The sequence below is a fragment of the Solanum pennellii genome, chromosome 2, assembly GCF_001406875.1.
Source record: "Solanum pennellii chromosome 2, SPENNV200".
Classification (NCBI taxonomy): domain Eukaryota; kingdom Viridiplantae; phylum Streptophyta; class Magnoliopsida; order Solanales; family Solanaceae; genus Solanum; species Solanum pennellii.
Genome location: NC_028638.1, coordinates 51,800,887 through 51,813,330, shown reverse-complemented (window position 1 = coordinate 51,813,330; position 12,444 = coordinate 51,800,887). Strand labels below are relative to the sequence as shown.

At 31.8% G+C, this 12,444-nt stretch overlaps 2 protein-coding genes across 3 annotated transcripts in view; one reads left to right on the top strand and one right to left on the bottom strand.

Annotated features, from left to right (window-relative positions):
- The window catches only part of LOC107009466 (folate transporter 1, chloroplastic), a 7,687-nt gene extending 5,094 nt beyond the window's left edge, over positions 1-2,593 (top strand). For both annotated transcript variants that reach the window (XM_015208807.2, XM_015208806.2), the window contains exons 8-11: positions 990-1,061; positions 1,546-1,566; positions 1,697-1,764; positions 2,202-2,593. In XM_015208807.2, coding sequence (XP_015064293.1) covers positions 990-1,061; positions 1,546-1,566; positions 1,697-1,764; positions 2,202-2,334 — 294 coding nt within the window. In that variant the 3' untranslated portion in view covers positions 2,335-2,593. The remainder of the gene's footprint in view (positions 1-989; positions 1,062-1,545; positions 1,567-1,696; positions 1,765-2,201) is intronic.
- Positions 2,594-3,671: 1,078 nt separating this feature from the next.
- On the bottom strand, positions 3,672-8,279 carry LOC107008819 (probable ubiquitin-conjugating enzyme E2 18). The gene is made up of 6 exons (XM_015208011.2): positions 8,111-8,279; positions 7,863-7,966; positions 7,522-7,624; positions 7,179-7,242; positions 4,233-4,321; positions 3,672-4,040 (listed from the first exon to the last, which is right to left on the bottom strand). The coding sequence occupies exons 1-6, from the start codon at positions 8,138-8,140 to the stop codon at positions 3,945-3,947; spliced, it is 486 nt and encodes a 161-aa protein (XP_015063497.1). The 5' UTR covers positions 8,141-8,279; the 3' UTR covers positions 3,672-3,944.
- Between the last annotated feature and the right edge of the window lie 4,165 nt (positions 8,280-12,444).

Below are 12,444 nucleotides of genomic sequence, written 5' to 3'. Positions count from 1 at the left end.
TCCACCACCCCCAAAGCCCCATTTCCCACAACATCTCACCCCATAGTGTTCTGCTAGATAACATAAAAATACTCTTAAAATAATATTGTTTTGCTTGCCTACCAAACATTAGAAATAAGTAAGAAATGCATATGGAAAACATTTTCCTCCATACTGGACACACCCTAAGTATTGCACTTCCTTTCCTCGTTGTTTTCGTCAAGGTACTTGTGCAGACACATCCCCTAGGTGTCTTAGGAAATCTTGTGAGTAGGAACTTTTCCCAGGTAACTCTGTCCACCAAGGCTAGGGCAGATGTGAAGAATCACTTAATGTTTTTTTTGTCTCCACCTCAGGGTTCTTAACCACTTCATTGACCATTAACGTGCAGATATTTCTTCTATTTTCATGTATACGGATTATCCAAAGGCACATTAGATTCTTTTCAGTCCCTTATTTACTGCATCAGAGTGTCGCTAGCCTGCTCAATCCCTTCCCCTCCCCATTAGAAACGTAATATAAAAAAGCTCCAGCTACTAGAAGAAAAGTTAAATGTAATATTTCTCTTTGTTAAGCATATCAGATTGAAGAATGCTTGAATTATTTTCTGAACCGACTATGTGGTTCTTGCTACTGTCTCATGTGGTAAGAGATGATATATTTTGAACCAGTGAACTGCCTCTCATTGATCAATTAATGGAAGCCTATTTGCTGCTAAGTGGTGATATACTGTATCTTCTTTTTTGTGTGATTAGCTAGAAATGTCTTTAAGGCTCAATGTAAATGCAAAAGAATTGGTTGTACGATTTCTGGAGGTTGATTATTGCTCAAGAGCACTATCAGATGACAATGATATTGTGATCACTGTAATGATTAGTTCTTTCATATGGAATACTGTTGTAGAAAATTGACCATTTCAGTTCCCAATAAGAGAGAACTTATTAACTTCTCTTAGCCTTGAAGTAATATTGGTAAACGCCTCAGTATTTGCTCTTACATTTCTTTCACAGGATTCAGTTGACTATGCAACACTAGGAGCTTCTTCTAAGCTGGCAGCCATTCTTACAACATACCCATTTCAGGTATGTTAGGGGTGTCACACCCACACCCAGAAAAAAATTCAAAAATTTTTTGCCCCCACTCCTAATTTTTTAAATTTATTTTTATTTTCAAAAATAAACAGTGCAATTAGGGATTTTTATTAATAAGTGTGATATATGGGTATGTATGGATTCTCATGTTTACCCATTTTGTCCATATATGTATGAGCTTAAATAGGTTGAAATCCATATTTATCCATTTAAGAAAATATGAGTGATCCATTTAATTTAATTAATATGGAAAAAATGGGTTCATTTCATTTATATGGGCTGAAATTGCCATCCCTAGGGTGTGTGATAAGTTTGTTCTTTTCTCCATACTTGGGAATATGGGTTCAGGGACAGAAGGCTTTGAGAGCATTATGGAGCACCCGTCTAAATGCCAATTTGTTCTAACAATCTTTTACCCTGTGCCCCCTTCACTTTCCTCTTTAACTAATAATGTATTTAAATGAAACCTTTTCAGGTTGTGCGATCTCGATTGCAGGTAACTGCTTTTCATATTACTGCTTTATGCATCACTTGATACAACAACTCTTCCCGGTAGACAAGCCTCTAGTAGCTCTTGATTCAGTTTTTCTGTAGAGTAGTTAAAGATATGTCTTCTCTTTGAACAGCAACGACCAAGTACAACTGGAGTTCCAAGGTACATTGATAGCTGGCATGTTGTGAAAGAAACTGCGAGGTCAGGATGAAATTCAGACTTACTTACAGCTGATGCACTTGATTAATTGTACACGAATATCAAGCATTGAGTTCGCTAGATATTAAAATGTTTTCAGAATCTAAATACAAGTTCATCTAATGCTCTTAACGGTGGCTTTCACTATCAAGGAATCAAACTGAGAATAAACAAAAGCTGAAGAAATTCAAATTCCCTTTGATTGAATTTTTCTACTTTGACTGTGTTATTCTTTTTTAAGACCATTAACTTTAGAAAAAGGTTTTCAGTCTTAATCCTAAATTTCTTCCGTCCCGACTCTTCCTCTCATCTGATACATATAATAGAAGTTATCATAATCGTAAAATAAGAGAAGAAAGTAGAACCCTCCCCCTCCCCACCCCCTTATTGGTAAATTTATCCCTTAATTTTCTATCTTTTTTTTTTGTTTGAGCTTACAGGTTTGAGGGCGTACGAGGCTTCTACAGAGGTATCACTCCAAACATGCTGAAAAATGTCCCTGCAGCTTCAGTTACCTTCATTGTCTATGAAAACGTCCTAAACCTGTTAAAATTGTCTAGAAGAGAGTATTAGTTCTTCTACATCTTTTTTGCCTCACACTCCTGCTATAGCACTAGGACTCTATACTAGTGAAACAATATCTGGAAAAAGAGTACTCACAGATTTGACAGAAGTATAAATAGAATCACGATGATGCTTAAGACTCTATGAAGTGTACAATATTTCTAGTCTTTGTAATTTATCAAGATAAGAAATAACTTTTTGAGTCCTTGTTTAAGTGCTCACAAAGCTGCTTTTGTAGCAACAATAATTGATGGAAGCCATTCTTTGACATCTAATAATACTGTGGTTTGCGAACTATTCCATAGGAGCGGGTGTTTTACCCTGCGCACCCAAAGAATGGTGGCAATGGATTTTCCTTGTCATAAAAAAGATAATACTCTATGTGAACCTTGTTAGTAAAACAAAAATAATACTGTATGTGAACCTTGTTAGTTAAACGCATGTTGGTCGTTGTTGGCAAAAACACTAGGTGCTTTGTCCAAGTCTTGATAGGTGGAGTTTCCTGGTCCTTGTATTGGTGGAAAGTAGCAAGTACACCATGCTACCAACTTCCTTCAGGGGGGGGAAAGAGAGTTGAGGAATAATTTCAGTCTAGCTTCGAAACTACACTTATCAGTTCTCTAATGTGTACGTTTTTAGATTCTAAGTAACTGTGGTATTATGTTGGAATAGACAAGTGCGCATGTTTTAGCAACTTTGACAAATTAATGTTCGGACATTAGATGACACGTCTTATCATTTAAAAGTGACAAAGAACCTATCAAACAAAATAAAGAGATATGTAATCATGCAATTTGCTTAGAGATAAGAATTGTGTCTTTGCAAGTACAACAAGACCAAGCAATTCAGATGAGTTTATGCGGAAATACTCATAGCATGATTGCATTTAAGGATATGAAAATCACAAATCCTAAAACTGATTCGACCTCAACAAATAACAGTAGTAGTACATATCTGCATATGTGCAAATATGCATACGTACAATAGCTATTTTTTTTTCTTTCTCGCCTTCTGAAGATGACAGTACCTGGATCAACTTATGCTAACTTGACTATTTCACCGAGTACTTGCTTACCTCTGCCTACCAAGACTTGGGGAATGAGAAGAAATCACCTAGTGTTTCTTGTCTCTATTGACATTTGAACCCTAATTTCCAATGATTTCCTCCCCCCCCCCCTAATCGACCAGTAGACCACACTATTGGGTGCACACATAAGCATAGCTATCTAATTGCAGAAAGCACCAACAAGAAGGAGCAGAAAGTCCAAAGGGTTACACACATCCTATGATTTACCTGATGTTACTCGGCAGGCTAAGGAAAAGAAGTCAACAACAAGAACAATGCAAAGTAAATACAAACTTGTCGTTTAGATGCCAGAAGAAAACTCTTCATGGACTATAAATTAGGTTGTGGTGTATTTCCATAAGAGTACATAATGTTGCACAAGAAGCTTAAAAGGAAAATCATCTCCATTTACAAATATTGGACAGTAAAGGCCAATTTGCTGCACATTATGCACTAGCAGTGGCCATGCATATGTAGGATTTTTTTTCGATTAGCATTTGATGTAAAATAAGCCAAAGCAACAATGTTGCCTCAAGGGTCAGAAGGACACCCTTCACACCTTATCATCATGGAACCACCACCTGGTTTCCTTGGGAGATCTGCCATTTCTGCAGTTCTTCACATAGCGGTCATTATCTTCAGGGCGTTGCTGCATAAGTGATGGGAACCAATAAGAACTAAAAACTAAAAACATGAGAAGCTTGGCAGAATAATGTGCTGTGTTACATATTTCAACCGACAAGGAAGAAATAGGTTCGTATTTGGAATAGAAGTTCTTTTCTAATAGTGGATCTCATAAAAGCAACTCAAATTTATATTAGTATGAATATGGGAAATGCACCTTCACGGTTGAACTTGACAACATGGAAAGAATGCTGATGCATATAGAACTGACTGTCATGGCAGGAGACCATGAATCATAGAGAATATCTGCAAGACATGAAGAAGCTGTTGTCAACTGCTGGTTCTCATGATACATGTCCAATTTCTATAAGATGTTGAAAAATCTTTCATGAGGTGGAAGCTTAGCACTAGCAGACCAATTAGCAAACTGCACATGAACCTTCAAGTTTTCACTTCCCCCACACAAAAACAAAATACGGTATGGAACCCTTATGCTTTCACTTTCACCCACAGAATAACCAAAAATCTGCTATATAACTGCATAATAGGAGAAACCAAAGATGGTATTTCAAAGTTTTCCTCTTCTCCAAAGGTCACTACTTAAGATGTTAAGTAATATTATTTCTGTAAACCCACATGACAGGAAGAAACTACAGAAGAGGGAAAAAAGTGAAGAATATGGCATTGAAAAGTTCTCTTCAGCACCATCCTAATCAAGAGGTCACTAAGGATGAGGTTATGTGAATATGATTTCTACAAACCTTCCCAGTGTATCTGAAAAACCTTTCAGTTTGACTGCGGCAATACGTGATAAGATTATTTAGTTGAGACAAGAATAGCATCTCCTCTATTGTATAACATATACAATTTTTACACACATTGTAACAAGAGTCATTATGCTGAAGATAAGACTATTTTGAAAGATTTTAGTAATATAGACTTCACAAACTGCAACGGGACAGTAACTTACTTAAATTACGATTTCAAGCAAGACATTGATGGCAAAAATATCCACCAGAAAAGGGAAAACATAGCAGATAACAACTCGATGATCTCCATCAGTCCAGACATGGTATGCCATATTCAAAGTCAAACAGTCATCTTTCAGCTTCTCAAAACTTATTCTAATCACTGTTTGGCCATTAAAGGATAGCTACCAAACATTGCCACTCGTTGATACACTAATTCAATCCATTGAGCCGAATTTAAGCACAACATTGACACCTTTTGATTTGTCTTATGACGAAATTGTTCACATCTGAATTATAAATGTTAATTGGCAATATCTATACCTAAGAGAAAGGAAGGAAATTGGTGGAAGTCATGATTTCGAAGATAAGTACAAAGTATGTAACTTTGATCCAAATGAAAATGAACTGGACCATAATGAACCATTATAGAAAGAGCCAATAAAGAAATCTTTTATGTGGTATCATAGTGAATAGCCCAACTTTAAGTTAATACGGCTCTTACGCAATTAGGCAAGTAAGAAGAAGATTTACCACAATTATGTCACACAAAAGTAGAAACTGGGGGCATATTAATGTACAAGAGACATTTATTTTTAAGCAGATAACGGGATTGCTGCTTTTTATAACAAGACTCAGGAAAATTCAAATTTACTTCAGAATAAAGTAATAAAATGGACCCAAAAACAGACAAAATGAAGAGACAATGCTTATTCTCTACTCATGCAATATGTAAGAATCAGCATGTGGTCGGTCTAGTTCTATTCTAATCTATTTTGGTTAAGATTGTTTGTTTACAATCTGTAGATAGGAAAACAAATCATTGTCCAGTTAGGTTTTTTTTATTTTCTCTTTCCGATTTGTGCCTCTTATGGGTATCTAATTTGTTTCTTTTTGGCTTCTTATCTATGATTGTCCTAAATTTTATCCTTGCACACTCCCATGTGTCGTGATCGTTCACATCAACCTCCAATTACACAAGTGGAATATTGACTAGGAGAAGTTTAATGTTTCTAGGCTCTATCCCCGGTAAGGTACATGAATATGAAAATCTTATTAAGATATCAATGTGTTGTCTCTATCGTGAACATGAAAATCTTATTAAGATATCAATGTGTTATCTTTAGCGAGAATGTGACAATTGTTATCTTTGGCAGTGATAGAGCCATTAAAGAAGGAGATCTTGTCAAGTGTTGGGAGCCTAGGATACTTAATAAACGAAGCTTTAGCCAAATCGTTGGTGACTCAAGCCACAAGAACAATGATTAGAATCATGTGGGCAGCCAGCTTCCACCTCCATCAAGTAATCCTAGATAAATTTCCATATTATATCTCAAAAATTATGATTTTTCAATGTAGAGGGGTTTTTTCTTTCTTTCAGAAAATCGAAAATGAACCAAAAATTTGGGTTCTCATAAACAAACTCTGAAAATAAGAATGTAAATGTTGCTTGAGGTGCGCAAGCTAGCCCGGATACCCCAGTTTACAAGAAGAAATAACACGTTCCTTCTAGAAAGAGTATCACAGTCAAAAGCATTTACTACACCCTCAATCCAATGAAAAGGCATAAGTTTTTTTATAAGTAGTACGAACTGCTTTCTCTTTGCTTACTATATGCAATTTCAGAATTGTATGCTCAGCCTATTCAGTGCCAAATTGGAATTGTTTAAAGGAAGTGCAAGAGACCCGTGACCTAGATGATGGTGGTTTGACCAAGTTTAAATTATCATTCTACAAAAACTGTTTAAAAATTTCAGTTAAAACCGCATAACGCACACTACCTTGGCAAAGAGAGTTTTACATAAGAAAAAGATTACTTATTTGTTATCCGTGTTGACTATTGCTCCCTCAGAAGGTATGTATAATAAAAAAGAATTGGACTTGAATCAAGATCAGTCAATAAAAATAAAATCCACTGAAACCATCAACATTGTCATTGACATCAGCCAGCAATCTACTGTTGACACCAATTCGTTGAAAAGAACTGGTTAAAAGTCATAAAAGCACTTTGAGCACCATAATACCAAGCATATAATCTTTAACAGAAACAAGTATGCACCACAAATCATTTACCACGTGACCATGCATAGAAATCCAAACATTTGAACAACATAGAAACAACATATAGTGACCAATTTAACAAGTGTCTCGTGGTAGTAAGAGAATGAAAGATATTTGATTACATATATAACTACCTAAGCAAATGTGCCCGTTGCTATAGATATGAGGGTGTAACGGAGCCGGTGGCACAAAAATCACCTGCATCAATATGGTAGTCAGCAAAAATAATTAGGGTATGAGTTTCAATTGCAATCTTTAAAAGAAACAACAATCCCTAGACCCCCATAAGAGAATATCAATCAGTATCAACCATCACAAAGACAAAGGAGCGTTAGCATAGTGGAGGGCCCTACCATATCAAACTATGAGATTGGTTACTCAAGTCACGAGGAGAGTGGAGTGAAAAAAAATGGGTAGGGGAATTTGGAGTTTGGGTGCTAGGGTTACCATATCAAATAGGCACAAAACTTTACCCACCTGCGGAGCTTCCATGGGATAATGTTCTGGAAAATCAACTTGAAGATTATAGGTTTCATCCGCATAGAGAGTTCCAGGAGCCCCAATCACTTCAATCACCCACCTTTTCACCAAAGAACCACATAAATCAATCTCAGAAAAGAACCACATCAATCAAAAGTTAATGCAACTATATAAATACCCTCTAATCCAAAGAAAGCAAAAAAATCAATCGAGAATCTTTAGTGAATTATTGTACCCCCGATCATAAATTCAAGTAGGCTAAAAAGGGTAACCAAGAAATTCACTGAAAACCCTAGAAAAATTTAAAGAAAACCCAATTAAACAAAAAAGAGTGAGACCTTTGAAGATTATCAGTAACTTTATGTTTGAAACCAGCAGGGGGATTGACTTGCCACTCCGCCAACTCCTTCTGGAGTCGATTGCATGCTATCTTGCTTAATGTCTGATCAAGAATCCAACGAAAACAGCAAAACCCACATCGGAATTACCAGAAAGAGAAAGGGTCAAATAGAGGTAAAATTAAGACAGAAAGGCGGAGAAAAAAAAAAGAAAGCAAGAAAAGGGAAAGAAGATGAAGAAGAAGAACCTTGCGAGAAGAGGCAGAGGAGGCGGACATGGCTGACAGCAGCGTCAACGACGACAACAACGATGATATCGATGAGAACTATACACACAGATGACAGAAGAGAAGAAAAGAAAAGGTTTGGAAAATCATGTATTCATTGGCCCCGCTTCCATTTTTGTTTTTTCTATTACTATGACTATTTATATTTATTAGTTTCCACCTTCTACTTCCCTTATTTAGGTTTTTTTTTTTTGGGGGGGGGGTTACATTTTATATCCTTTATTTTTTTAGTAGAGTAGCTAACAACTTTTAATAGTTTAAAATGAAAATTAAAGTGAAAGGTAAGTAAAAAAATTGTATTTGTTAACTTATTGTATGTAAAAGTTGTACTGCACCGTTATAAATATAAGAAAAAAAATTAATTGTTATTATTGTTTTATTTTATCATTACGGACTTTCTTTTAAAATATTTCAATATCTTCGGCTCTTTTTAATAATGAAAATATAATATAATACATATTTATTATTTTCCTAATGTATGTTAAGTATATTCATAATTAAAATAAGTTAAAGTTCGAAAATATACTGAAATTAAAAATTATGAAGCTCTTTGGGATAAAGTAGTGATTTTTTGGTGTGATTTTATGTTTAAATAAATTTAAAAATACAGACAAATAAGATAGCAGTATTAATGTATAAGGCATACCCGTCTAAGTACATTGTATTGCTCTCTGTCTTGTTTTTAGGGAAGAAAAACATTATTCTTTTCCTCTCATTTTGTTTACCGGAACTAATCAACAATGGCGTAAGTTGAAAAAAACTTTATCTCTATTCAGTGTTTATATTAAATTAATTTAATTTTTATTATTATGTGATCTAATTAAGTAAAATATATATTAATTAATTAAAATAAAATAAACGATAAATTTAAACACATTATGCATATATCAAATTACTGTAAACATTCGATGCGGATAAGTTTTACCCAAATAAATATATATAACATAGAATAATATCATGCCATGAATAACAAGTCTTATATATGTAACACAAATTTAAATTAATCCAAACGAATATCACGTAATGGAGATAAATAAACAAAGAAAAAAATTTTGAAAATATTTGTGTTCAATTTATTTATCTTTCTTATTTTTTTTAGTTCAATTGAAAAAGAGTTTTTTCTTTTCTTTTTTAATAACTCGTTACTTTAATTTAGCCTATAATATGCTTAGCAACACAAAATTAAATAATATTTGTAACTTTTAACGTGCTTTTTTAATAATTATAAATTCAGAAAAAATTATCTACTCTGATAGTATTACGTCAATTAAAATCAGTAATTAAAATAGAGGGAGAATCATTCAATGAAATTAGAAAGTAGAATATAGTAGAGAAGATGTAGATAAAAATCATCTACTTGCCGATTGGAATAAGCGTTAGGTGTAAGGTTTTGGTATCAGACTTTATAAAACTAGGTTTTCTTTAAGTTTCCAAAGTACAACTCTTAAAAAAAACTAGTAGTATATATCTTCTGAATTATATATGGAGATTTTATAGTTATGTAAATTGACATTTAGTATGGTTTTTTTAATTGTTTGTTTCTTCGATAAGATGAGAGATGCATTTATAAGAGTATTTTAGGACTAAATAATTGATAATAAGAATAATTTTTGATCAAATTATTAGTTGAGAGTATCTTCACGTAAATTTATATAATTTGTAGATATTTTTAATTATTTTCCAAATATAAAATGACGTCGGATGAGGTGTCTCATAAGCTATTTAAGGGAAGTGAACTGCAAAGTATCAAAGCCAAAATATAATGCCATTTATTCAAATTCCTTCTCGCTCACAAAAGCATGAGCGTGATCCAAGGGAAGGTCTTTTAGCACTTCATTAGGAAGTAAGGAATATGGATTAATTTCTCTAAGTTCTCATATAATATTGGTACGCCATACATGGAATTAAATTACTTATTTGGAATTAATTTTTTTTTAATCTATTATTATTTTTATTGAAGCTCAATTAATTTAAATTCATGTTGTGCGTATAATTCATTAAGGAAAAACGCATCATACCAAAAGTTTTTCTATATCGAGACTCGTCATCAAAACTTTTGATCGAGTAAAAAGCAACGGACCCATCTATATCACTTAGGGGTTGTTTGGTTATTGGTTAGAGTTATGCAGGGTTTAGTTATGCAGGTATTAGTTATGCATGGTTTAGTTATGCAGATATTAGCTATGCGGGGTGTGGTTATGCAGGTATTAGCTATGCAAGGTATTGGTTATGCAAGGTTTAGAGATTATAATACATGAATTACTAACTATCGAATATTAAGCTTTTTGTAAATTATTAATATATATTATTTACAAAATAATAATAAATGCTAATAAAATGTTAAATATATTGAATAATATATAATACTAATATTTGATTAGCATATGTACTGTTAAAAAATATAACAATCAATTTCTAATATTAAAAAAATATTTATATTTGCATAAATCAATCAAAATGTTAAGTATATAAAAAGAAATGAATAATAAGAAATAAAAACAACGCCATGTTGATAGGAAATAATAAAGTTTCCAATTAAAAAAATTAAAAGAAATAAAAATGGTCTAAATATATATACAACAACAACAACAACAACAACAAACTTATATATAGGAAAACAATAAGATTTCCAATTAAAAATTATAAAATAAATTAATAGGGTAAATATGCAATTTATTACTTTAACACATGTATAATTAATACCCACATAACTTATTCCATCTTTTACTATGCATAACTTTATATATAGATTTCCTCATAAGTTATGTTGGAATTAATTATGTAGGACTACAAAAATGCAACCAAACATGGTATAAGTTATGTTGACTTTTCTACCTACACAAAAATTTCTACCAAACATAGTAGAACTTAATACGTTGTTTTATACATGAACAAAATGTAAGTTATACCGTAAATCATCATTGTTAAAAACTAATTATTTCTCTAAAGCACCTTTTTAAAATGAGTTTTTAGAAAAATGCTTTTGAAAAAAAAAACAATATGTGTTTGAGTAATTTATTTGAAAGATATTTTTGATAAGCAAATTGTGTTTGAGTAATTCTTTTTAAAAATATTTTTGAAAGTCAAACTATGAAGATAAGTATCTCAACGTAATTATATTATTAAGATTAATTTATAGAGAGAAACTATTTTAAATATCTATTACAAAAATGTTAATTAAAGTAGAAAGCATATATTAAAATTTTCAATCATATTATACATAAATAAATAAATTAAATATTATATATTTTAAAAATTAAAAAACTATTATATTAAAATAAAAAATAAAATTTTGATTTGAACTTATTGATATGCTTATTAATATTAATTAATAAAAAATATATTGATAAATATGTATATATGAGATGGATATTTAGTCTTAAAGAAAATACTTTTCTACCTACTTTTGTTTGGTTTTCCGTAAGAATTAGAAAATTTTAGCTTATTCCTAAGCTACTTTTTGGGGCTCCCTTTTTCAAAAAATAATTATGTATGTATGTTATTTTTTTAAAAAAATATTATATGTACTATAAGTGCTATATTTTCTACTCAGAAAATTGCAAATGAGATAAATATAAATATGAATTTCGTAAAAGAATAATTTGATGAAAATATAGATAAAGAAATCACAAAGTCCCTTTAGAAATCTTTTTGAGTTGATTACTTTATATATGTAGAGAAGATCAAACTATTTTTCATTTCAAAATAGATTTGAAATAATTGAAGCATATGAAAAGAAAAAATTCTTATTTAGTAGTAAAAGATTGAGATTTCTAGATGATGAGAATTTTTAAAAAATATTGTGTTTACCTTTGAACTTTCTTTAACACGTAATAGTTATTCTGATATTTATAGTTTAGATTTATTTTTTGAATTAAAAGTGTTAAAGTGAAATAATATTAGTAGAAGATTATGGTCTAATGAAAATACTCAATTAAATAAAAAAATTTGATTCTTTTTCAAATACACATGTCGCTTATAGAACAATGTTAACAATTTATGTAACCGTTACTTCACCAGAAAGAAATTTTTTCAAAATTAAAATTGATTGAATCTCTTTAAGATCAACACTGTCTCAACTATCAAAAATAGATAGAAAGAATTAGTTATATTATCATTTGAAAAGGAATTATTAAAACTAATTGATTATAAAACAATACTTAATGATTTCGTTGGTCGCATCTAAAATAAATAGAAAAGTACATTCAAATAAAAAAATACATACGACCAAAAAAAATATTAAGACCCCTCTTTTAAATTCCGCTTTAGACCCTAAATATTGTTGAGTCGGTCCA